This window comes from Pseudophryne corroboree, chromosome 2 (assembly GCF_028390025.1).
Source record: "Pseudophryne corroboree isolate aPseCor3 chromosome 2, aPseCor3.hap2, whole genome shotgun sequence".
Taxonomy (NCBI): domain Eukaryota; kingdom Metazoa; phylum Chordata; class Amphibia; order Anura; family Myobatrachidae; genus Pseudophryne; species Pseudophryne corroboree.
Window position 1 is genome coordinate 499,077,665 of NC_086445.1, and position 23,884 is coordinate 499,101,548.

Genomic DNA, 23,884 nt, shown 5'->3' on the forward strand with positions numbered 1-23,884 from the left:
TGATGACGTTCGGGCGCGCTCGGATTAACCGAGCCATACGGGAGAATCTGAGTATGCCTCGGACCCGTGTAAAATGGGTGAAGTTCGGGGGGGTTCGGTTTCCGAGGAACCGAACCCGCTCATCACTAACTAAAAGCTCACTGCTGCATTCAATATCAAGAACTACAAAAGGTGATAGTTTCAAGAGATGTTTGGCAATCTGTGGAAGAAGTTAAATCAGATTAATGTTCCATTATCAAGAAAGTAAGTAGAGAAAGCTCCGCACCTTCATGCACATATATCGTAAAAGACCCAAGGGGGTATGCAATTAGGTCCGCTTTTTTTGCCTAGGTAAAAAAACGTGACTTTTTGCTATTTTTAGGGCAAATGGGGACTCACCCTATTCAATAGCAGGGCCATTTTTTCACCTCGGCAAAAACTTCAGCAGGATCGAAAAACATGTGAATCAGGGAATCCACATGTTATCTCACCTGCGCCGGCGAAAACGCTGAACGTTTTCGACGATTGAGCCATCTTTTGCTAATGCTTTTTCACAAAAAAAAAAAAGGGAAAAGGCATTGGCGAAAATGCCTTAAGCACAGGCGAAAGCAGGCCGTAATTGAATAGGCAGGGAGGTGAAATCAACAGCCCCGAGATTGCAAATGGCATACCCCCACCAGCTTTATCCTTCATAAATATAAGCAAATGTAATTACTCAACAAATTCATATTTCACTTTAGTTCCCCTTTAAACCCTCTTTCTTGGATGGTAGCCTAGCAGCTGTGAAAGAACAGTAAATCTAGGCAATAATAATATTTGCTGCAATAAACATTTTAAGTTTCATATAAAAAAAACTAACCAGGCGTGCCAATTTATTTGGAAAAAAAGACATACAAGGAGTTTACAACACTCTGTAATATAGCACTATTTTACTGTGGTGTTAATTAAATTCCAAATAATTATGCAATTAGGCATTTACTAAATAATATACAGGTTGAGTCTCCCATACCCAAAATGCTTTGGACGAAAATTATTTTAGATATTGAATTTTTTTGTATATTGGAATATTTGCATACAATAATGTATGGGAATGGGTCCCAGGTCTAAACACAGAATGCATTTATGTTTCATATACACATAGCCTGAAGATATTTATTACAATTTTGTTTTATAATTTTGTGCATTAAACAAAGTTTGTGCACATTAAACCATCAGAAAGCAAAGGTGTCACAATTTAAACAGCGCTCTAAAAAGTCAGTATTTTGGAATTTTGGAAGTGGGAGACTCAACCTGTATGATTATAAATATCCCAAAAGAGATATCCCGATAAAAAAAAATAAGAATTTACTTACCGATAATTCTATTTCTCGTAGTCCGTAGTGGATGCTGGGGACTCCGTAAGGACCATGGGGGATAGCGGCTCCGCAGGAGACTGGGCACAAAAGTAAAGCTTTAGAACTACCTGGTGTGCACTGGCTCCTCCCCCTATGACCCTCCTCCAAGCCTCAGTTAGGATACTGTGCCCGGACGAGCGTACACAATAAGGAAGGATTTTGAATCCCGGGTAAGACTCGTACCAGCCACACCAATCACACCGTATAACTCGTGATCTAAACCCAGTTAACAGCATGATAACAGAGGAGCCTCTAGAAAAGATGGCTCACTACAGCAATAACCCGATTTTTTGGTAACAATAGCTATGTACCAGTATTGCAGACAATCCGCACTTGGGATGGGCGCCCAGCATCCACTACGGACTACGAGAAATAGAATTATCGGTAAGTAAATTCTTATTTTCTCTAACGTCCTAAGTGGATGCTAGGGACTCCGTAAGGACCATGGGGATTATACCAAAGCTCCCAAACGGGCGGGAGAGTGCGGATGACTCTGCAGCACCAAATGAGAGAACTCCAGGTCCTCCTCAGCCAGGGTATCAATTTTGTAGAATTTTACAAACGTATTTGCTCCTGACCAAGTAGCTGCTCGGCAAAGTTGTAAAGCCGAGACCCCTCGGGCAGCCGCCCAAGATGAGCCCACCTTCCTTGTGGAGTGGGCATTTACAGATTTTTGGCTGTGGCAGGCCTGCCACAGAATGTGCAAGCTGAATTGTACTACAAATCCAACGAGCAATAGTCTGCTTAGAAGCAGGAGCACCCAGCTTGTTGGGTGCATACAGGATAAACAGCGAGTCAGATTTTCTGACTCCAGCCGTCCTGGAAACATATATTTTCAGGGCCCTGACAACGTCTAGCAACTTGGAGTCCTCCAAGTCCCTAGTAGCCGCAGGCACCACAATAGGTTGGTTCAGGTGAAACGCTGAAACCACCTTAGGGAGAAACTGAGGACGAGTCCTCAATTCCGCCCTGTCCGAATGGAAAATCAGATAAGGGCTTTTACAGGATAAAGCCGCCAATTCTGACACGCGCCTGGCCCAGGCCAGGGCCAACAGCATGACCACTTTCCATGTGAGATATTTTAACTCCACAGATTTAAGTGGTTCAAACCAATGTGACTTTTGGAACCCAAAAACTACATTGAGATCCCAAAGTGCCACTGGAGGCACAAAAGGAGGCTGTATATGCAGTACCCCTTTTACAAACGTCTGAACTTCAGGGACTGAAGCTAGTTCTTTTTGGAAGAAAATTGACAGGGCCGAAATTTGAACCTTAATGGACCCCAATTTCAGGCCCATAGACACTCCTGTTTGCAGGAAATGTAGGAATCGACCCAGTTGAATTTCCTCCGTCGGGCCTTACTGGCCTCGCACCACGCAACATATTTTCGCCAAATGCGGTGATAATGTTTTGCGGTTACATCCTTCCTGGCTTTGATCAGGATAGGGATGACTTCATCCGGAATGCCTTTTTTCCTTCAGGATCCGGCGTTCAACCGCAATGCCGTCAAACGCAGCCGCGGTAAGTCTTGGAACAGACAGGGTCCTTGCTGGAGCAGGTCCCTTCTTAGAGGTAGAGGCCACGGATCCTCCGTGAGCATCTCTTGAAGTTCCGGTTACCAAGTCCTTCTTGGCCAATCCGGAGCCACGAATATAGTGCTTACTCCTCTCCATCTTATCAATCTCAGTACCTTGGGTATGAGAGGCAGAGGAGGGAACACATACACTGACTGGTACACCCACGGTGTTACCAGAGCGTCTACAGCTATTGCCTGAGGGTCCCTTGACTTGGCGCAATACCCGTCGAGTTTTTCCCAACGGTTTATAATCATGTGGAAGACTTCTGGGTGAAGTCTCCACTCTCCCGGGTGGAGGTCGTGTCTGCTGAGGAAGTCTGCTTCCCAGTTGTCCACTCCCGGAATGAATACTGCGGACAGTGCTATCACATGATTTTCCGCCCAGCGAAGAATCCTTGCAGCTTCTGCCATTGCCCTCCTGCTTCTTGTGCCACCCTGTCTGTTTACGTGGGTGACTGCCGTGATGTTGTCCGACTGGATCAACACCGGCTGACCTTGAAGCAGAGGTCTTGCTAAGCTTAGAGCATTGTAAATGGCCCTTAGCTTCAGGATATTTATGTGAAGTGATGTCTCCAGGCTCGACCATAAGCCCTGGAAATTCCTTCCCTGTGTGACTGCTCCCCAGCCTCGCAGGCTGGCATCCGTGGTCACCAGGACCCAGTCCTGAATGCCGAATCTGCGGCCCTCTAGAAGATGAGCACTCTGCAACCACCACAGGAGGGACACCCTTGTCCTTGGTGACAGGGTTATCCGCTGATGCATCTGAAGATGCGACCCGGACCATTTGTCCAGCAGGTCCCACTGGAAAGTTCTTGCGTGGAATCTGCCGAATGGGATTGCTTCGTAGGAAGCCACCATTTTACCCAGAACCCTTGTGCATTGATGCACTGAGAGTTGGCTCGGTTTTAGGAGGTTCCTGACTAGCTCGGATAACTCCCTGGCTTTCTCCTCCGGGAGAAACACCTTTTTCTGGACTGTGTCCAGGATCATCCCTAGGAACAGAAGACGAGTCGTCGGAACCAGCTGCGATTTTGGAATATTGAGAATCCAATCGTGCTGCCGCAACACTACCTGAGATAGTGCTACACCGACCTCCAACTGTTCCCTGGATCTTACCCTTATCAGGGAATCGTCCAAGTAAGGGATAACTAAAATTCCCTTCCTTCGAAGGAATATCATCATTTCGGCCATTACCTTGGTAAAGACCCGGGGTGCCGTGGACCATCCATACGGCAGCGTCTGAACTGATAGTGACAGTTCTGTACCATAAACCTGAGGTACCCTTGGTGAGAAGGGTAAATTGGGACATGAAGGTAAGCATCCTTGATGTCCCGAGACATCATGTAGTTCCCTTCTTCCAGGTTCGCAATCACTGCTCTGAGTGACTCAATCTTGAATTTGAACCTCTGTATGTAAGTGTTCAAAGATTTTAGATTTAGAATCGGTCTCACCGAGCCGTCCGGCTTCGGTACCACAACAGTGTGGAATAATACCCCGTTCCCTGTTGCAGGAGGGGTACCTTGATTATCACCTGCTGGGAATACAGCTTGTGAATGGCTTCCAAAACTGTCTCCCTGTCAGAAGGAGACATCGGTAAAGCCGACTTTAGGAAACGGCGAGGGGGAGACGTCTCGAATTCCAATTTGTACCCCTGAGATATCACCTGAAGGATCCAGGGGTCTACTTGCGAGTGAGCCCACTGCGCGCTGAAATTCATTGAGACGGGCCCCCCACCGTGCCTGATTCTGCTTGTAAAGCCCCAGCGTCATACTGAGGGCTTGGCAGAGGCGGGAGAGGGTTTCTGTTCCTGGGAACTGGCTGATTTCTGCAGCCTTTTTCCTCTCCCTCTGTCACGGGGCAGAAATGAGGAACCTTTTGCCCGCTTGTCCACGAAAAGACTGCGCCTGATAATACGGCGTCTTCTCATGTTGAGAGGCGACCTGGGGTACAAACGTGGATTTCCCAGCTGTTGCCGTGGCCACCAGGTCTGAAAGACCGACCCCAAATAACTCCTCCCCTTAATAAGGCAATACTTCCAAATGCCGTTTGGAATCCGCATCACCTGACCACTGTCGTGTCCATAACCCTCTACTGGTAGAAATGGACAACGCACTTAGACTTGATGCCAGTCGGCAAATATTCCGCTGTGCATCACGCATATATAGAAATGCATCTTTCAAATGCTCTATAGGCAATAATATACTGTCCCTATCTAGGGTATCAATATTTTCAGTCAGGGAATCCGACCACGCCAACCCAGCACTGCACATCCAGGCTGAGGCGATTGCTGGTCGCAGTATAACACCAGTATGTGTGTAAATACATTTTAGGATACCCTCCTGCTTTCTATCAGCAGGATCCTTAAGGGCGGCCATCTCGGAGAGGGTAGAGCCCTTGTTCTTACAAGCGTGTGAGCGCTTTATCCACCCTAGGGGGTGTTTCCCAACGCACCCTAACCTCTGGCGGGAAAGGATATAATGCCAATAACATTTTAGAAATTATCAGTTGTTATCGGGGGAAACCCACGCATCATCACACACCTCATTTAATTTCTCAGATTCAGGAAAACTACAGGTAGTTTTTCCTCACCGAACATAATACCCCTTTTTGGTGGTACTCGTATTATCAGAAATGTGTAAAACATTTTTCATTGCCTCAATCATGTAACGTGTGGCCCTACTGGAAGTCACATTTGTCTCTTCACCGTCGACACTGGAGTCAGTATCCGTGTCGGCGTCTATATCTGCCATCTGAGGTAACGGGCGCTTTAGAGCCCCTGACGGCCTATGAGACGTCTGGACAGGCACAAGCTGAGTAGCCGGCTGTCTCATGTCAACCACTGTCTTTTATACAGAGCTGACACTGTCACGTAATTCCTTCCAACAGTTCATCCACTCAGGTGTCGACCCCCTAGGGGGTGACATCACTATTACAGGCAATCTGCTCCGTCTCCACATCATTTTTCTCCTCATACATGTCGACACAAATGTACTGACACACAGCACACACACAGGGAATGCTCTGATAGAGGACAGGACCCCACTAGCCCTTTGGGGAGACAGAGGGAGAGTTTGCCAGCACACACCAGAGCGCTATATATATACAGGGATAACCTTATATAAGTGTTTTTCCCCTTATAGCTGCTGTATTGTTAATACTGCGCCTAATTAGTGCCCCCCTCTCTTTTTTAACCCTTTCTGTAGTGTAGTGACTGCAGGGGAGAGCCAGGGGAGCTTCCCTCCAACTGAGCTGTGAGGGAAAATGGCGCCAGTGTGCTGAGGAGATAGGCTCCGCCCCTTTTTCGCGGACTTTTCTCCTGCTTTTTTATGGATTCTGGCAGGGGTTAAAATTCATCCATATAGCCCTGGGGGCTATATGTGATGTATTTTCGCCAGCCAAGGTGTTTTTATTGCTGCTCAGGGCGCCCCCCCCTAGCGCCCTGCACCCTCAGTGACCGAAGTGTGAAGTGTGCTGAGGAGCAATGGCGCACAGCTGCAGTGCTGTGCGCTACCTTGGTGAAGACAGGACGTCTTCTGCCGCCGATTTTCCGGACCTCTTCTGTCTTCTGGCTCTGTAAGGGGGCCGGCGGCGCGGCTCTGGGACCCATCCATGGCTGGGCCTGTGATCGTCCCTCTGGAGCTAATGTCCAGTAGCCTAAGAAGCCCAATCCACTCTGCACGCAGGTGAGTTCGCTTCTTCTCCCCTTAGTCCCTCGATGCAGTGAGCCTGTTGCCAGCAGGTCTCACTGAAAATAAAAAACCTAAAACTAAACTTTTCACTAAGCAGCTCAGGAGAGCCACCTAGTGTGCACCCTTCTCGTTCGGGCACAAAAATCTAACTGAGGCTTGGAGGAGGGTCATAGGGGGAGGAGCCAGTGCACACCAGGTAGTTCTAAAGCTTTACTTTTGTGCCCAGTCTCCTGCGGAGCCGCTATTCCCCATGGTCCTTACGGAGTCCCCAGCATCCACTTAGGACGTTAGAGAAAAAAGCTGTACTTCAATAGTAGGAAAGAATTTATCAAACCCCTTAAAATTCAGAAAAAAACACATTAACATAGTGAATGTATATTTAATTGTATATGTATACACTTAGATCTCTAAAACCATTGCTGAATCACATCATACAGATGTGTCCTTTTACATCTTTGCTCCGTGTGCTACAAGTCGTGTTACACATAATACAAAAGTGCCATGTGACTCCATAGCGCTGAGTGTTTTTTTTTGTGTTTTCCCACAAAAATGCGTATTAGTCGCAAAGTAATGCAATAGGACGCACAAACAGATCCTGCTGATTAAAATTATATGCAGCATGCCAATACTGTATTTGCATACAAAATGCTATGCTATAGTGTTTTCCTGGAAAACACTAACGTGGCATTTCGGATGTAGATACAGCCGCAATTACACACAGAATATAGGCATGCTGCATATCATTTTAATCTGCTCATGTGTCCTATTGCATTACTTTGCGACTAAGACGCATTTTTGAGGGAAAATGCAAAAAAAAGATGCGCGGTGCTATGGCATCCCGCCACGGCATGGTGCAACGTGAAGGTCTGTTTAGCGTTACTGCAGCAAGGATGTAAGAGGACACATCTGTATAATGGATAACAGCATTGATTGGTGTATAATAAATATTTGATTGCATATAATAAAATACACAGTGTCTCGTTTCTGATGGTGCCGACACCAGACCTACTACCAGCATTATTAATGCTCCTGAAACTTGAATCACCAGACTTTTCCATCCAACTACTTTATTAACCACGGAGAAAAATAATATGCAACTGTTGTTCTTAAATTATAAATAGCATACCAATCTCTACCTTTATAATACATGACAAGTTGTTCAATTCATGTCCTGTGCTAAGGCCTGGCTTTTCCCTGAAATGTCATTACCGGTAAACACATTTTAATCAAATGAACTGAATTACCCAGCTAACTAGTGGTTTTTGATCACAAAAGATACAGCAAGCTCTACCGTCTCTGCTGAAAGGCTAATCCAAATATTGTACTACATTATTGGTAAAGTAATACTTGAAATAACACAAACTGAACTTAATGTAAAAGCTGTAAGAAATGGTTTGAATGGCAGGGGTCACATATGAGAAAGTTGAATCAGGCAACATGAGAGAAATAATGGCACATCTATATAGTGCTTCAAAAGGTTGTGTATTGTGCTTCAGTAATAGGTGCAAGGGATAAAGGGGGCTGTGCTTAGTCAGGCTTATAACTGTATGCTTCTGAACATAATGTCCACAGCTGAATGCTAGTGATCATGCATGTGGGCTGCCTGATGAGAGGAAGAGAGAGTCCATAATGGAGAGCAATGGAGGGAGGAGAGAAGGATAATGCCAATTTATCACAAAACTACTGAGTGAGAACCAGTTACCCATTGCGTATCCTCTCCCATCTGCAAGGGTAGGCGGAACACAGGAGGAAAGAAGCAGAAAGGTTACTGTCAGCAGAGAGACAGCTGAACTATAGAAAACAACAATCAGTGCCTACAACAGTGAACGGAACATCCCCGACAATTACCAGCTGAAAAGTGTAGATACTGTCCTGATGTCACCAGCATGCATGCTGAATGCAGTGTTTGGGTGAGGACAGGATGTTCCTGACACAACTAGAAACAAGACTTATTGATCTACAAGTCATGCTTTAACCCTTTATGAGTCAGGCTACGCAGTCACTGTAATGTTCTGAAACACAGCATCTTTCTACTTTATAGTGCCGAGATAATTTAATAGTAGCTGTGAATACAATCTTAACATGTAATCCTCACAGCACAGGTGAGGATAATGCTGAAGATCGGTAACCGGGAACCTACGAACTTATAGCAATATTTTTTTCCTTTTTTAACTGTAGCAATCAATAAAACAGTGGTGCAAATAGCGGTGCCAAACCCCCCATCAGCAGTTTACAACAGGAAATGACTACTTACCAGACTATCTAGACCTCCACCAAGCAGATCCACGGCTCCCATCTGCATTGTGGACACTTGGGGTACATTTCCTGGAGGTCCTAGGTCTAAGTTGAGAAGATCACCCAAGAGGTCTCCTTGCGAGGGAATGACCTGTGGCTGCTCGAGAGCAGCTGCTGGAGCAGGTCCTACAGGGCTGTCACCGATATCAATGCTAGGAATTAATAGAAAAGTATTAGATTACAGAAGTAGAAAACCACTACTTAACATCTGCAATTGCTCAGTTTTTAAATGCCACAACTATTTCTCAGTGTACAGATGGACCGACGCTTTGCCACTTTGTTGATATCAACAGATTTGGAAAAAACCTATGTACGCAACTCCATATGAAATGACAGTGGAGGGTCAGTAGGAATGTCCCAGGGATAATGTTGGGGTGCTTCAGTAGAGCCAAGTACTGTATATATTTCAGGTAGCAATACTTTATACATATTAGTAATGGATATTCTTTGAGTATATAGAAAATCCCCAGACAGAACAGAGATACATTTGCAGAATAGTATTATATACTGTCGAAGTCGAAAATATTATATCCACATGCATCACGTACAAACACCACACAGAGTGGCCTCCGTGCGGGTGCTTGTTCTGCCGTGCGTGCGCATGCCCACACGCTGCGTACATTGGCTCACGAAGCCCTGCGTATTAGCGTGTGGTATGAGTAAATACGGTAGCATACGCATTCGGAAGGAAAAACCACAAAGACATATCTGATATTTTATCCACATAGTGCATAATTTACACATAGTCTACACACACCACACCAGCGAGTTACATTTACTTTAAAAATGGAACAATACAGATATTCAACTTTACAGGATGTGAGGGGACAGAATTAGGTTAGGACATAGTGTTTTGTATCCAGATGTACAGTATTTCAAGGGCTACATTCCGATCGCAGTTTGCAGAATATAGCATGCTCCTGCGCATACCATATTACTATCTCTCTGTAATTACTGTACTCCTGATATGCGGCGGGAACCCAGTGGAGGACATCTGCAAGTACACCTGGACCAGGCATCGCCCACCTATTCAAACCGACCTATGACCCATCACATACTGTAAATGACCAACCCTTTGACCTATGAAAGAAGAGCTTACAGTTTCCTTTGTATTATGTTTTGGACAATTGTATAAAAGCCAGGCCTCCTGGCCGGTCCCAGTCCAATTCTCTGAAGATCTTCTTGCTAGACTGACTGAGGACCGGATCCGGGTGGCGCAGGCGTACAAACGTATGTACTCTTGGTTGTAGCTTTTTCTCTTGTATTATTTTATTTGTGTGTGAATCCCTTTTTAAGTAAATATTTGTTGCTGCGTTGGACCACAACATAACATATACAATTTGTGACGCATTCCATTCCTGTTAAAGGTTAAAAGTGTATTTCAGCCATATGTGTAGCTCACAGCGTATCAGCGTGCCTACGCAACGTGCACACATTTCTTAGAGGTTTATAGCGTACAGTTAGGGGCCGCAGCGACCCAAACGTTGTGTGTAATAAGGTGCTGCTTTTTCCTGAAATTTAAACGAACTTAACAATACGATATTGCACATTTATCCACTATAAAATGGAAACAAAAAGTCAAGCCTTTTATCTACCAGTGAGCAGAAATAAGTGAGCATTTTCCATTGGACTATCTATTTTGACTAGGAGTTCATCTATTTTTACCTCAAGGGCACTTGAGAATAAGGGTGAATAACAATTTGCAACTGCTTTGTAGCCAGAACCAAAGTAATAAAAACAGTTTCTAATAATACTAGAATAGCTCTGTTCCGTCTAATTTGTACCAAGGTATATTTTACTTCAGAAACTGAAAGAGACCAAACTAAGATCTTATGTTGATTTAAGTAATATTAGCAAACAAGGAGAAAGGCAGAGATTTAGGCAACCGTGACCAAAGAATCATGGCTGCCCTCCGCAGCGTTGCCCAGCGGTGGAGGGTTTCCAGGTCAGACTGCACCACAAGCTATGCTCACAGACCTGTGTGATGACCAAAATAAACAGTGTTTTGTGCCACCCGCCAATCCAGCATGGAGATCACTGTTGTGATTTCAGTGACAACACACTTTCATTTAAGGACTGGTGACTTCTCAATTTATTGACTTAATTGAATTATGCAACCTGATTAAATACGGATAGCTTGGCAGCCAGTGATTAGGAGGAAGATAACACAGCATTATCACCCTCTTTGTTCAGACTGGATGTACATGGCACTTTTCTATTATGTGTAAAATATGCCATTTATTTTATATTAGAAAAATCAAATGTGGGTGACCAACTAAAACCAAGCAAGGTCCAACAATTACATAACAACATTGTCAAATTTCAGAAACACTGGAAACAGATACATTTACCTATAATGCATGTTGCTACTTTCAGATAGCTCAGCTTCTTTGGAGACAATTCTCCATTGTTGAAAAAAAGTAAAATGATCGAGGAATGCACTATATACATAGATTCATAAACGTTAAACTAAATATTTTTTGTGCAATGCCAAGCACAGAGCATTCACAACTCATATTTCCATGTCTGTCTTATTTTATATCTTAATAGCCTACCCATCATTTTTAAAGCAGCAATCTTTTACAAGGCAAAACCAGGTTGGTTTTACCTTGTAAAGTATTTCAGCTTTAAAAACAGGGGCATTCTTGCATCTCGCACCCTATTACATTTGCCCCCATATGCCAAGGAGTGTATATGAACTGAATATTTGTAACAGTTCAAAAATTCAGTTTATACGTTGTTAATGACCCTATTAATTCATTTTACGTTTTCATTATTTAACAATTGTGTTAAGTTTAAAAGTGTAGAAAACTTGCTACAGTTCAGATGAATGGCAACATCTTGATGTATGTGTCTAAGTAAGAATGTAAAATCAGGGTATCCACCTTACCTGGCTCACAATAGATCTATATAGCATGTACCAGCTCACAAATACGTCATGGGGAAATCATTAAAGGACAAACAATACAACGTATCATCACAACTCCATAGATATGAGAAACACTGTGGGCTAGTTTGGAATGCTCTGTATTGTGAGCCATCTTCAGCTGCCATATTTCAGGCAAAAAATCAAACAAAAAAGCTTTCCTCTTAAAATTAGCCAACACAAAGATAACATTCTTGCATTTATCAATGATTTTGGTTCCAATAAAGTAATGATTAATCTGCCACAGAAAACCAAGAGACCAAAATCACTCCATGCTAATGCCAAGTCATGATCACATAGTTCCTGATTTGGCAAGACTTTGATACAGTTTAGCAAAACATCCTTTTAAGTAATGGCCCCCTTAGATCTAATGTCGGTTTCCCCAATTCAACTGGAACCATAGATCGACATGAATGATCAGCGATCTATCGGGGAATCTGGGAATTTCTTAATTTTATAACTTCCCAATTTGCCAATCGCGACCGATTTTGGTCGGAATTGGGGAATCTAGATTTTAAAACGTTTAATAGCAGGCACTCCATCGCTAATGTATAGGGGCCTTAAACTGCAAGTTTATTAGTTGGATGGTGGTTGCTTCTCTTCCTTAGTACAGTTCTGTTGCCTATGTCCCCTCTTAGTCCCTGTATAGATAAAGGGACCCCCACCACACAGACAATTTAACCGTTGCCCTGTTTAGATGCTGCTAGCCATGGAGGTGACATTCCTTATCGCTATCTTCTGAGGTGGCAAGAAGTAACGTGCGAAAAGTCCGTGGTTTAGGCGCCCAAACAGAAGGCTATTTGCAGCTAAACCCTGTCTATTTGGGTGCTTAAAAGTAATGGACGACCGATCAGAGCAACAATTGATTTGATCTGATGGGCGCCCATTATTTGAACGCCCCCCAAAAAATTAGAATCGCCCCCTAAATTTCCAAATGTTTTAAAAATACCTATAAGACAGTACTGAAATTTTAATACTTGTGTTTGCCTCTCAAAATTTGGATTCAATTGCATCATCTAAATAATAGGATTTTAATACCTACTGGTAAATCCTTTTCTCTTAGTCCGTAGACGATGCTGGGGACTCCAAAAGGACCATGGGGTATAGACGGGATCCGCAGGAGACATGGGCACTTTTAGACTTTAATAGGCGTGAACTGGCTCCTCCCTCTATGCCTCTCCTCCAGACCTCAGTTATAGGAACTGTGCCCAGAGGAGACGGACATTTAGAGGAAAAGGATTTTGTTAAACTAAGGGTGAGATACATACCAGCTCACACCACAACACACCGTGCAACATGGCATTTAACTAAAACCAGGTAACAGTGTGAACCAAAGAGATCAGCAACAGGCTTTAACCGAAACACAACCTTTGTGTTACAAAAGCAATAACCATTAACAAGTACTGCAGAAAAAAGTCAGCACTGGGACAGGCGCCCAGCATCCTCTACGGACTAAGAGAAAAGGATTTACCGGTAGGTATTAAAATCCTATTTTCTCCTACGTCCTAGAGGATGCTGGGGACTCCAAAAGGACTATGGGGTTTATACCAAAGCTCCAGACAGGGCGGGAGAGTGCGGATGACTCTGCAGCACCGATTGAGCAAACATGAGGGCCTCTCCTCAGCCAGGTTATCAAACTTGTAGAATTTTGCAAGAGTGTTTGAACCGGACCAAGTAGCTGCTCTGCAAAGTTGTAGCGCCGAGACTCCCTGGGCAGCCGCCCAAGAGGAGCCCACCTTCCTGGTAGAATGGGCCTTCACTGATTTCGGTAACGGCAATCCAGCCGTACAATGAGCATGCTGAATCGTATGACAGATACAGCGTGCAATAGTCTGCTTAGAAGCAGGAGCCCCAACCTTGTTGGAAGCATACAGGACAAACAGCGCCTCTGTTTTCCTAATACGAGCCGTTCTGGCTACATAAGTTTTCAAAGCTCTGACCACATTGAGAGACTTTGACTCAGCCAAGGCTTCAGTAGCCACAGGTACCACAATAGGTTGGTTCAACTCAACCTTTTGTAAAGGTTCAAACCAATGCGATGTAAGGAACTGTAACACCACATTAAGGTCCCATGGTGCCACTGGGGGCACAAATGGAGGCTGGATGTGCAGCACGCCCTTCACGAAAGTCTGTACTTCTGGAAGCAAGGCCAATTCCTTTTGAAAGAAAATAAATAAGGCCGAGATCTGCACTTTAATGGAGCCTAACTTAAGGCCCGCATCCACAACAGCTTGCAAAAAATGGAGAAAACGACCCAGCTGAAATTATTCCGTAGGCGCCTTCTTGGATTCGCACCAAGACACATATTTTCTCCAAATACGGTGGTAATGCTTCGCCGTTACCTCCTTTCTAGCTTTCAGTAGACTGGGAATGACCTCTCCGGGAATACCCTTTCGAGCTAGGATTTGGCGTTCAACCGCCATGCCATCAAACGCAGCCGCGGTAAGTCTTGGAACACGCACGGCCCCTGCTGTAATAGATCCTCTCTTAGAAGAAGAGGCCAGGGATCTCCTGTGAGTAATTCCTGAAGATCCGGATACCAGGCCCTCCGTGGCCAATCTGGAACAACGAGTATCGCCTGAACCCTTGTTCTTCTTATGATCCTTATCACCTTTGGTATTAGAGGAAGTGGAGGGAACACATAGACCGACTGAAACACCCACGGTGTCACTAAAGCGTCCACAGCTACTGCCTGAGGGTCCCTCGACCTGGAACAATACGTCTGAAGCTTCTTGTTGAGGCGAGACGCCATCATATCTATTTGAGGAAGTCCCCAATGACTCGTCACTTCTGCAAAGATCTCTTGATGAAGACCCCACTCTCCTGGATGGAGATAGTGTCTGCTGAGGAAGTCTGCTTTCCAGTTGTCCACGCCTGGAATGAAGACCGCTGACAGAGCTCTTGCATGTTTTTCCACCCAGCGAAGAACCTTTGTGGCCTCCGCCTTCGCCGCTCTGCTCCTTGTTCCGCCTTGGCAGTTTATGTGCACCACCGCTGTTATGTTGTCCGACTGAATCAGGACAGGTAGGCCGCGCAGCAGATGTTCCGCTTGTAGAAGGCCGTTGTAGATGGCCCTTAATTCCAGAATGTTTATGTGTAGACAAGCTTCTTGGCTTGACCATTTTCCCTGGAAATTTACCCCCTGTGTGACTGCTCCCCAACCTCGGAGACTCGCATCCGTGGTCACCAAGATCCAATCTTGGATCCCGAACCTGCGATCCTCCAGAAGGTGAGAAAGTTGGAGCCGCCACAGGAGAGAAATCCTGGCCCTGGGGGACAGGCTTATCCTCCGGTGCATGTGTAGATGGGACCCGGACCACTTGTTCAACAGGTTCCACTGAAAAGTTTTTGCATGGAACCTGCCAAACGGAATGGCCTCGTAGGCCGCCACCATTTTCTCCAGCACTCGAGGCATTGATGAATCGACACTCTTGCCGGTTTCAGAAGCATCTTGACCATGTTCTGGAGTTCCAGAGCTTTTTCCAACGGGAGAAAAATTCTCTGTAGTTCCGTGTCCAGAATCATGCCCAAAAACGACAGCCGTGTAGTCGGAATCAACTGCGACTTTGGAAAATTTAGGAGCCAGCCATGTTGTTGCAGAACTGTCAGGGAGAGCGCAACTTTTTTTAGCAACTGCTCCTGTGACCTCGCCTTTATCAGGAGATCGTCCAAGTATGGGATAATTGTGACCCCTTGCTTGCGCAGGAGTACCATCATTTCCGCCATTACCTTGGTGAAAATCCTCGGGCCCGTGGAAAGACCAAACGGCAACGTCTGAAATTGGTAGTGACAATCCTGAACAGCAAACCTCAGATAAGCCTGATGTGGAGGATATATGGGGACGTGCAAGTAGGCATCCTTTATGTCTACTGACACCATAAAATCCCCCCCCTCCAGACTGGAAATCACTGCTCGGAGAGATTCCATCTTGAATTTGAATCTTTTTAAATACAGATTGAGGGATTTTAAATTCAGAATCGGTCTGACCGAGCCATCCGGTTTCGGGACCACGAACATGGTTGAATAAAACCCTTCCCCCCGCTGTAACGGGGGTACCGCGACAATGACTTGCTGCCGACACAGCTTTTGTATTGCCGCACACACTACCTCCCTTTCTGGAAGAGAAGCTGGCAAGGCCGATTTGAAAAATCGGTGCGGAGGCACGTCTTGAAACTCCAGTTGGTATCCTTGGGTCACAATTTCCAGCACCCAAGGATCCAGTCCCGGGTAAACCCAGACCTGACTGAAGAGCTGAAGACGCGCCCCCACCGGTGCGGACTCCCGCAGCGGAGCCCCAGCGTCCTGCGGTGGATTTGGCAGAAGCCAGGGAGGACTTCTGCTCCTGGGAGCTTGCCACAGCCGGCGATCTCTTTCCTTTTCCCTTACCTCTAGCAGCAAGGAAAGAGGACCCTCGTCCTTTCCCGAATTTATGAGACCGAAAGGACTGCATCTGGTATTGAGGGGTTTTCTTTTGCTGTGGAGGGACAAAAGGCAAAAAGGACGACTTACCCGCGGTAGCTGTAGAAACCAGGTCCGCAAGGCCTTCACCAAACAAAACTTCACCTTTGAAGGGCAGAGCCTGCATAGCCTTTTTAGAATCAGCATCACCATTCCATTGATGCGTCCACAACGCCCTCCTAGCCGAGATTGCCATGGCACTGGCCTTTGGAAGCCAAGAGGCCAATGTCTCTCGCAGCGTCCTTTAGATAGACTGCCGCGTCCCTGATGTGACCCAGCGTCAAAAGCACGCTTTCCCTATCCAGGGTGTCTATTTCAGATGACAAGTGATCTGCCCACTTTTCAATAGCGCTACTCACCCATGCCGATGCCACGGCCGGCCTGAGCAGCGTACCCGTAGTGACATAAATAGACTTCAAGTTAGTTTCCTGCTTACGATCGGCGGGATCTTTAAGTGCTGCCGTGTCCGGGGACGGTAGCGCCACCTTCTTGGACAAACACGCCAGGGCTTTGTCCACCGTAGGGGAGGATTCCCACCATAACCTATCCCCCGAGGGAAATGGATACGCCATAGAATCCTCCTGGGAATCCGTAGTCTCTTGTCAGGAGATTTCCAAGCTTTTTCAAAAAGAGCGTTCAGTTCATGAGAGGGAGGAAACGTTACCTCAGGTTTCTTACCCTTAAACATACAGACCCTTGTCTCAGGAACAGCGGGGTCTTCCGTGATATGTAACACTTCTTTTATTGCCACAATCATGTACTGAATACTCTTAGCCACCTTAGGATGTAACTTGGCATCAATATGGTCGACACTGGAGTCGGAATCCGTGTCGGTATCTGTGTCTGCTATCTGGGTAAATGAACGTTTCTGGGACCCTGAGGGGGTCTGAGATTGTGACAAAACATCTGCCATGGATTGTCTCCATGCTTGGTTCTGACCCTCAGATTTGTCCAACCTCTTGTGCAACAAAGCCACACTTGTATTTAAAACACTCCACATCTCTACCCAATCAGCAGTCGGCGGTGCCGACGGAGTCACTCCCTCATTCTGTTCAGCCCCCAGACCACAGCCTCCTCCTGGGAAGAGCATTCAGCCTCAGACATGTCGACACACACGTACCGACACCCACAAGAACACTGGGCTATAGGGGACAGACCCACAGTAAGGCCCTTCAGAGAGACAGAGAGGGAGTTTGCCAGCTCACACCCAGCGCCTCACCGGTCTGAAAGAATTAAATAATGCCCCAGACCTATAAGTGCTTTTATATAATAGTAATCAACGCCAAATTGCTGTGCCCCCCCTTGTTTTTTGCACCCTGTTACTTGTGACAGCAGTGAAGGGCCAGGAGCAGCGTCTCTGCAGCAAGCTCTGGAGATAAAATGGCGCTGGTTAGAGCTGGAGGACGAAGCCCCGCCCCCTCAATGGCGCACTTGTGTCCCGCTTTTCTTTATACTGGTGGGGGTCTGTATACAGTGCCTATGCACTGTATACCAACTTGCCAGTCTCAGTTAGAGGTTTTTTTGCTGCCCAGGAAACCCCCCCTGCGCCGTGCACCCATGTAGTGCCTTGTGTGTGTGGGAGCAATGGCGCGCAGCACGACCGCTGCGCGGTACCTCAAGGAAGAACTGAAGTCTTCTGCCGCCTCTGAAGTCTTCTTGCTTCTGCTACTCACCCGGCTTCTAACTTCAGGCTCTGTGAGGGGGGGCGGCGGCGCGGCTCCGGGAACGAACAGCTAGGCTATATCAAGTGATCAGACCCTCTGGAGCTAATGGTGTCCAGTAGCCTAAGAAAGAAGCAGAGCCTTTGAACTCACAGAAGTAGGTCTGCTTCTCACCCCTCAGTCCCACGAAGCAGGGAGCCTGTTGCCAGCAGTGCTCCTTGAAAATAATAAACCTAACAAAAGTCTTTTTTAGAGAAACTCTGTAGAGCTCCCCTAGTGTGTGACCAGTCTCCTCTTGGCACAGAATCTAACTGAGGTCTGGAGGAGAGGCATAGAGGGAGGAGCCAGTTCACGCCCATTAAAGTCTTAACGTGCCCATGTCTCCTGCGGATCCTGTCTATACCCCATGGTCCTTTTGGAGTCCCCAGCATCCTCTAGGACGTAGAAGAAAGTAATATTACTTCATGGAAAACACAATCAATATTTTCTAAGAATATGATATATAGCGAATAGCACTTTATTTACAAGCTAAGGTCACAACACTCACCTTCCATGCTGGATTGGCAGGTGTTTGCGGTGAACTCCATGACTGCCTTCTACAAAGGCGTTTGGTGGTTTGTGATAAACTGAAGCCAGAGAGCCAATATGGCAAATCAACTCATCCAGCAATGTGGGCTCAATGAGGTCAGTCTCCTCAGAGATCAGTGGCTTCTCTGAAAGCACCACCTCCTTGGCAGTGACAGGGTCAGTAGAGAGTAAACGCCAGTAAATGTATCCTCGGTCACGTAAGTCAGGGTTATCAGAATCCTGCGGTAGAAGCAACACATGTGACTTTAATAAATAAAACATTTAATCATGATCGTCAATAGTGCAATATTAAAATCAAGTTTTTAATACATTAGCCTTAAAGCAATTTTCAAAATATGTCACCGTAAAGGGCAGAATAATTTGTACTAGATAATCAGATGTTACATTTAGCCTCATTAACAGCTAACAACTCAATTTACTTAATGTGTATCTTTAACAGTCATTTTAGAAGTTCAAAAGGGTTGGGTCCGATATACTGGTGGTTACAATACCGAGCGCACCATCTCGATTATGAGAATTCAGACAGGGTTAAGGTTAGTATACACAGCTTTCCCCAATGGCCCCTATTCGACCCTTTCCGCAGCCTTACGCTGGTACTCTCCCCGGTGGTGCCTAAACCAAACCCCCCCCCCCCCACTTCCCGCAGCCTAACCCAAACCCTCCCTGGAGATGCCAAAACCTAACACCTCCCCCTCAGTTTACCTCTCTAGCAGCCCGACACACACGAACTGGGATTGTGATCCTATTCGGGATGCAGGTGCCGGCATTCCGAGCGGGGTCGGAGTTCCGGTGTCGGTATTTGAACTGCCAGGATCCTGACCGGATCCCGTTCAAAAGCCTTCCACCAATGATGTTGGAACCAATCTCCAGATAGTTTTACAGGGTGATCAAATTGTCCTTTTTATTCACAATTGTGAACAGTGATCACTACCTGTATGTTCTACTTATCTTAGCCCAGAACCTTTATGTGATTCACCAGCATCCACAGTTTTATGCAGCTCTCTCTACTGAACATTTAACAGTTTGTAAGGTTCATGTAGAGGTTTCTGGTGGTTTGGAGAGTTATGAGTGATTGAATTGAATGACAGGTAGATATTCAGCAGTGCCAGTGTCCATTTCTAAATATATAACTACAATACACACAACGCATTTGTATATTACCATCGCTGTAACATATAATTTGGTAAGCTGTGCACCTAGCAGCCAGCAAGTTTCCTGTGGCCTTTAGCCAGAGATGATGCTTCACTCATTGTGGTGTGAAGGCGTCTGACTGGGTGGTCTTCTGTTTGCCGGCGGTCGGGCTCCCGGCGCTCAGTATACCGGCGCCGGGAGCCCGACAGCCGGCATACCGACACTTATTTTCCCTCGTGGGGGTCCACGACCCCCATAGAGGGAGAATAAAATAGTGTGGCGCGCGTAGCGCGCCACCGTGCCCGTAGCGTGGCGAGCGCAGCGAGCCCGCAAGGTGCTCATTTGCGCTCGCCAAGCTGTCGGTAAGCCGGCGGTCGGGCTCCCGGCGCCGGGATGCTGGTCGCCGGGAGCCCGACCGCCGGCCAGCTGTAGTGAACCCGTCTGACTGACCATCACAGCATCAATCTCCTTTCTCAAGAAGGATGACAGCTTGCCTAGTTCTGGAATCTACAATCTCTTAATTTGTATTTGTCTAGTATATCAGTACATTTTTCGTGTATACTTTGTTTTGAACCCGGAAATGGCATCTTGCCTTCTTTCAAATTTTTTTTTTTTTTTTACAGATCATGTGAACAAAATATTTTTTATCCTGGATAATCTATATAGTAAAACTGGCTGTTTATAAAAAATAATAAGAATTTACTTACCGATAATTCTATTTCTCATAGTCCGTAGTGGATGCTGGGAACTCCGTAAGGACCATGGGGAATAGCGGCTCCGCAGGAGACTGGGCACAAAAAGTAAAAGCTTTAGACTAGCTGGTGTGCACTGGCTCCTCCCCCTATGACCCTCCTCCAAGCCTCAGTTAAGATACTGTGCCCGGACGAGCGTACATAATAAGGAAGTATCTTGAATCCCGGGTAAGACTCATACCAGCCACACCAATCACACCGTACAACTTGTGATCTGAACCCAGTTAACAGTATGATAACCGTAGGAGCCTCTGAAAAGATGGCTTCCAACAATAAACAACCCGATTTGTTTGTAACAATAACTATATACAAGTATTGCAGACAATCCGCACTTGGGATGGGCGCCCAGCATCCACTACGGACTATGAGAAATAGAATTATCGGTAAGTAAATTCTTATTTTTTCTGACGTCCTAGTGGATGCTGGGAACTCCGTAAGGACCATGGGGATTATACCAAAGCTCCCAAACGGGCGGGAGAGTGCGGATGACTCTGCAGCACCGAATGAGAGAACTCCAGGTCCTCCTCAGCCAGGGTATCAAATTTGTAGAATTTAGCAAACGTGTTTGTCCCTGACCAAGTAGCTGCTCGGCAAAGTTGTAAAGCCGAGACCCCTCGGGCAGCCGCCCAAGATGAGCCCACCTTCCGTGTGGAATGGGCTTTTACAGATTTTGGCTGTGGCAGGCCTGCCACAGAATGTGCAAGCTGAATTGTACTACAAATCCAACGAGCAATCGTCTGCTTAGAAGCAGGAGCACCCAGCTTGTTGGGTGCATACAGTATAAACAGCGAGTCAGATTTTCTGACTCCAGCCGTCCTGGAAACATATATTTTCAGGGCCCTGACTACGTCCAGCAACTTGGAGTCCTCCAAGTCCCTAGTAGCCACAGGTACCACAATAGGTTGATTCATGTGAAACGCTGAAACCACCTTAGGGAGAAATTGAGGACGAGTCCTCAATTCCGCCCTATCCGAATGAAATATCAGGTAAGGGCTTTTATAAGATAAAGCCGCCAATTCTGATACGCGCCTGGCTGAAGCCAGGGCCAACAGCATTACCACTTTCCATGTGAGATATTTCAAATCCACTGTGGCAAGTGGTTCAAACCAATGTGATTTTAGGAACCCCAAAACTACATTGAGATCCCAAGGTGCCACTGGAGGCACAAAAGGAGGCTGTATATGCAGTACCCCTTTGACAAACGTCTGAACTTCAGGCACTGAAGCCAGTTCTTTCTGGAAGATGATCGACAGGGCCGAAATTTGAACCTTAATGGATCCTAATTTTAGGCCCATAGACAATCCTGCTTGCAGGAAATGTAGGAAACGACCCAGTTGAAATTCCTCCGTAGGGGCCTTCTTGGCCTCACACCACGCAACATATTTTCGCCAAATGCGATGATAATGTTTTGCAGTTACATCCTTCCTGGCCTTGATCAGGGTAAGGATGACTTCATCTGGAATGCCTTTTTCCATCAGGATCCGGCGTTCAACCGCCATGCCGTCAAACGCAGCCGCGGTAAGTCTTGGAACAGACAAGGTCCCTGCTGGAGCAGGTCCTTCCTTAGAGGTAGAGGCCACGGGTCCTCCGTGAGCATCTCTTGCAGCTCCGGGTACCAAGTTCTTCTTGGCCAATCCGGAGCCACGAGTATCGTTCTTACTCCTCTCCTTCTTATGATTCTCAGTACTTTTGGTATGAGAGGAAGAGGAGGGAACACATATACCGACTGGAACACCCACGGAGTTACCAGAGCGTCCACCGCTATTGCCTGAGGGTCCCTTGACCTGGCGCAATATCTGTCCAGTTTCTTGTTGAGACGGGACGCCATCATGTCCACCTTTGGTTTTTCCCAACGGTTTACAATCACTTGGAAGACTTCTGGATGAAGTCCCCACTCCCCCGGGTGGAGGTCGTGTCTGCTGAGGAAGTCTGCTTCCCAGTTGTCCACTCCCGGAATGAACACTGCTGACAGTGCTATCACATGATTTTCCGCCCAGCGGAGAATCCTTGCAGCTTCTGCCATTGCCCTCCTGCTTCTTGTGCCGCCCTGTCTGTTTACGTGGGCGACAGCCGTGATGTTGTCCGACTGGATCAATACCGGTTGACCCTGAAGCAGAGGCCTTGCTTGACTTAGGGCATTGTAAATGGCCCTTAGCTCTAGGATATTTATGTGAAGAGACGTTTCCATGCTTGACCACAAGCCCTGGAAATTTCTTCCCTGTGTGACTGCTCCCCAGCCTCTCAGGCTGGCATCCGTGGTTACCAGCATCCAATCCTGAATGCCGAATCTGCGGCCCTCTAGAAGATGAGCCTTCTGTAACCACCACAGGAGAGATACCCTTGTCCTTGGAGATAGGATTATCCGCTGATGCATCTGAAGATGCGATCCGGACCATTTGTCCAGCAGATCCCACTGAAAAGTTCTTGCATGGAATCTTCCGAATGGAATCGCTTCGTAAGAAGCCACCATTTTTCCCAGGACTCTTGTGCACTGATGCACTGACACTTGTCCTGGTTTTAGGAGGTTCCTGACTAGCTCGGATAACTCCCTGGCCTTCTCCTCCGGGAGAAACACCTTTTTCTGGACTGTGTCCAGAATCATCCCTAGGAACAGTAGACGTGTTGTTGGAATCAGCTGTGATTTTGGGATATTTAGAATCCACCCGTGCTGACGTAGCACTACCTGAGATAGTGCTACTCCGACCTCTAACTGTTCCCTGGACCTTGCCCTTATCAGGAGATCGTCCAAGTAAGGGATAATTAATACGCCTTTTCTTCGAAGAAGAATCATCATTTCGGCCATTACCTTGGTAAAGACCCGTGGTGCCGTGGACAATCCAAACGGCAGCGTCTGAAACTGATAATGACAGTTTTGTATCACAAACCTGAGGTACCCTTGGTGAGAAGGGTAGATTGGGACATGGAGATAAGCATCCTTGATGTCTAGAGATACCATATAGTCCCCTTCTTCCAGGTTCGCTATCACTGCTCTGAGTGACTCCATCTTGAATTTGAACCTTTTTATGTAAGTGTTCAAAGATTTTAGATTTAAAATTGGTCTCACCGAGCCGTCCGGCTTCGGTACCACAAACAGCGTGGAATAATACCCCTTTCCCTGTTGTAGGAGGGGTACCTTGATTATCACCTGCTGGGAATACAGCTTGTGAATAGCTTCCAATACTGCCTCCCTGTCGGAGGGAGACGTTGGTAGAGCAGACTTCAGGAACCGGCGAGGGGGAGACGTCTCGAATTCCAATTTGTACCCCTGTGATACTACCTGCAGGATCCAGGGGTCCACTTGCGAGTGAGCCCACTGCGCGCTGAAATTCTTGAGACGGCCCCCCACCGTGCCCGAGTCTGCTTGCAGAGCCCCAGCGTCATGCTGAGGACTTGGCAGAAGCGGGGGAGGGCTTCTGCTCCTGGGAAGAGGCTGCA

The 23,884-nt window shown here is 46.5% G+C and overlaps 1 protein-coding gene and 1 long non-coding RNA gene across 3 annotated transcripts in view; one reads left to right on the plus strand and one right to left on the minus strand.

The window, feature by feature from the left end:
* Positions 1-23,884, plus strand: part of LOC135031207 (uncharacterized) — a 264,149-nt gene that overhangs the window by 234,981 nt on the left and 5,284 nt on the right. The gene's annotated exons all lie outside the window — the stretch shown is intronic.
* Positions 1-23,884, minus strand: part of LOC135031181 (AP-1 complex subunit beta-1) — a 263,841-nt gene that overhangs the window by 66,388 nt on the left and 173,569 nt on the right. The window contains exons 11-13 of one of the 2 annotated variants that reach the window (XM_063953992.1): positions 18,526-18,785; positions 8,893-9,085; positions 8,341-8,361 (exon numbers count right to left, since the gene is read on the minus strand). In XM_063953992.1, the coding sequence (XP_063810062.1) occupies positions 8,341-8,361; positions 8,893-9,085; positions 18,526-18,785 (474 nt within the window). The remainder of the gene's footprint in view (positions 1-8,340; positions 8,362-8,892; positions 9,086-18,525; positions 18,786-23,884) is intronic. The other variant, XM_063953993.1, reaches the window with a different exon arrangement.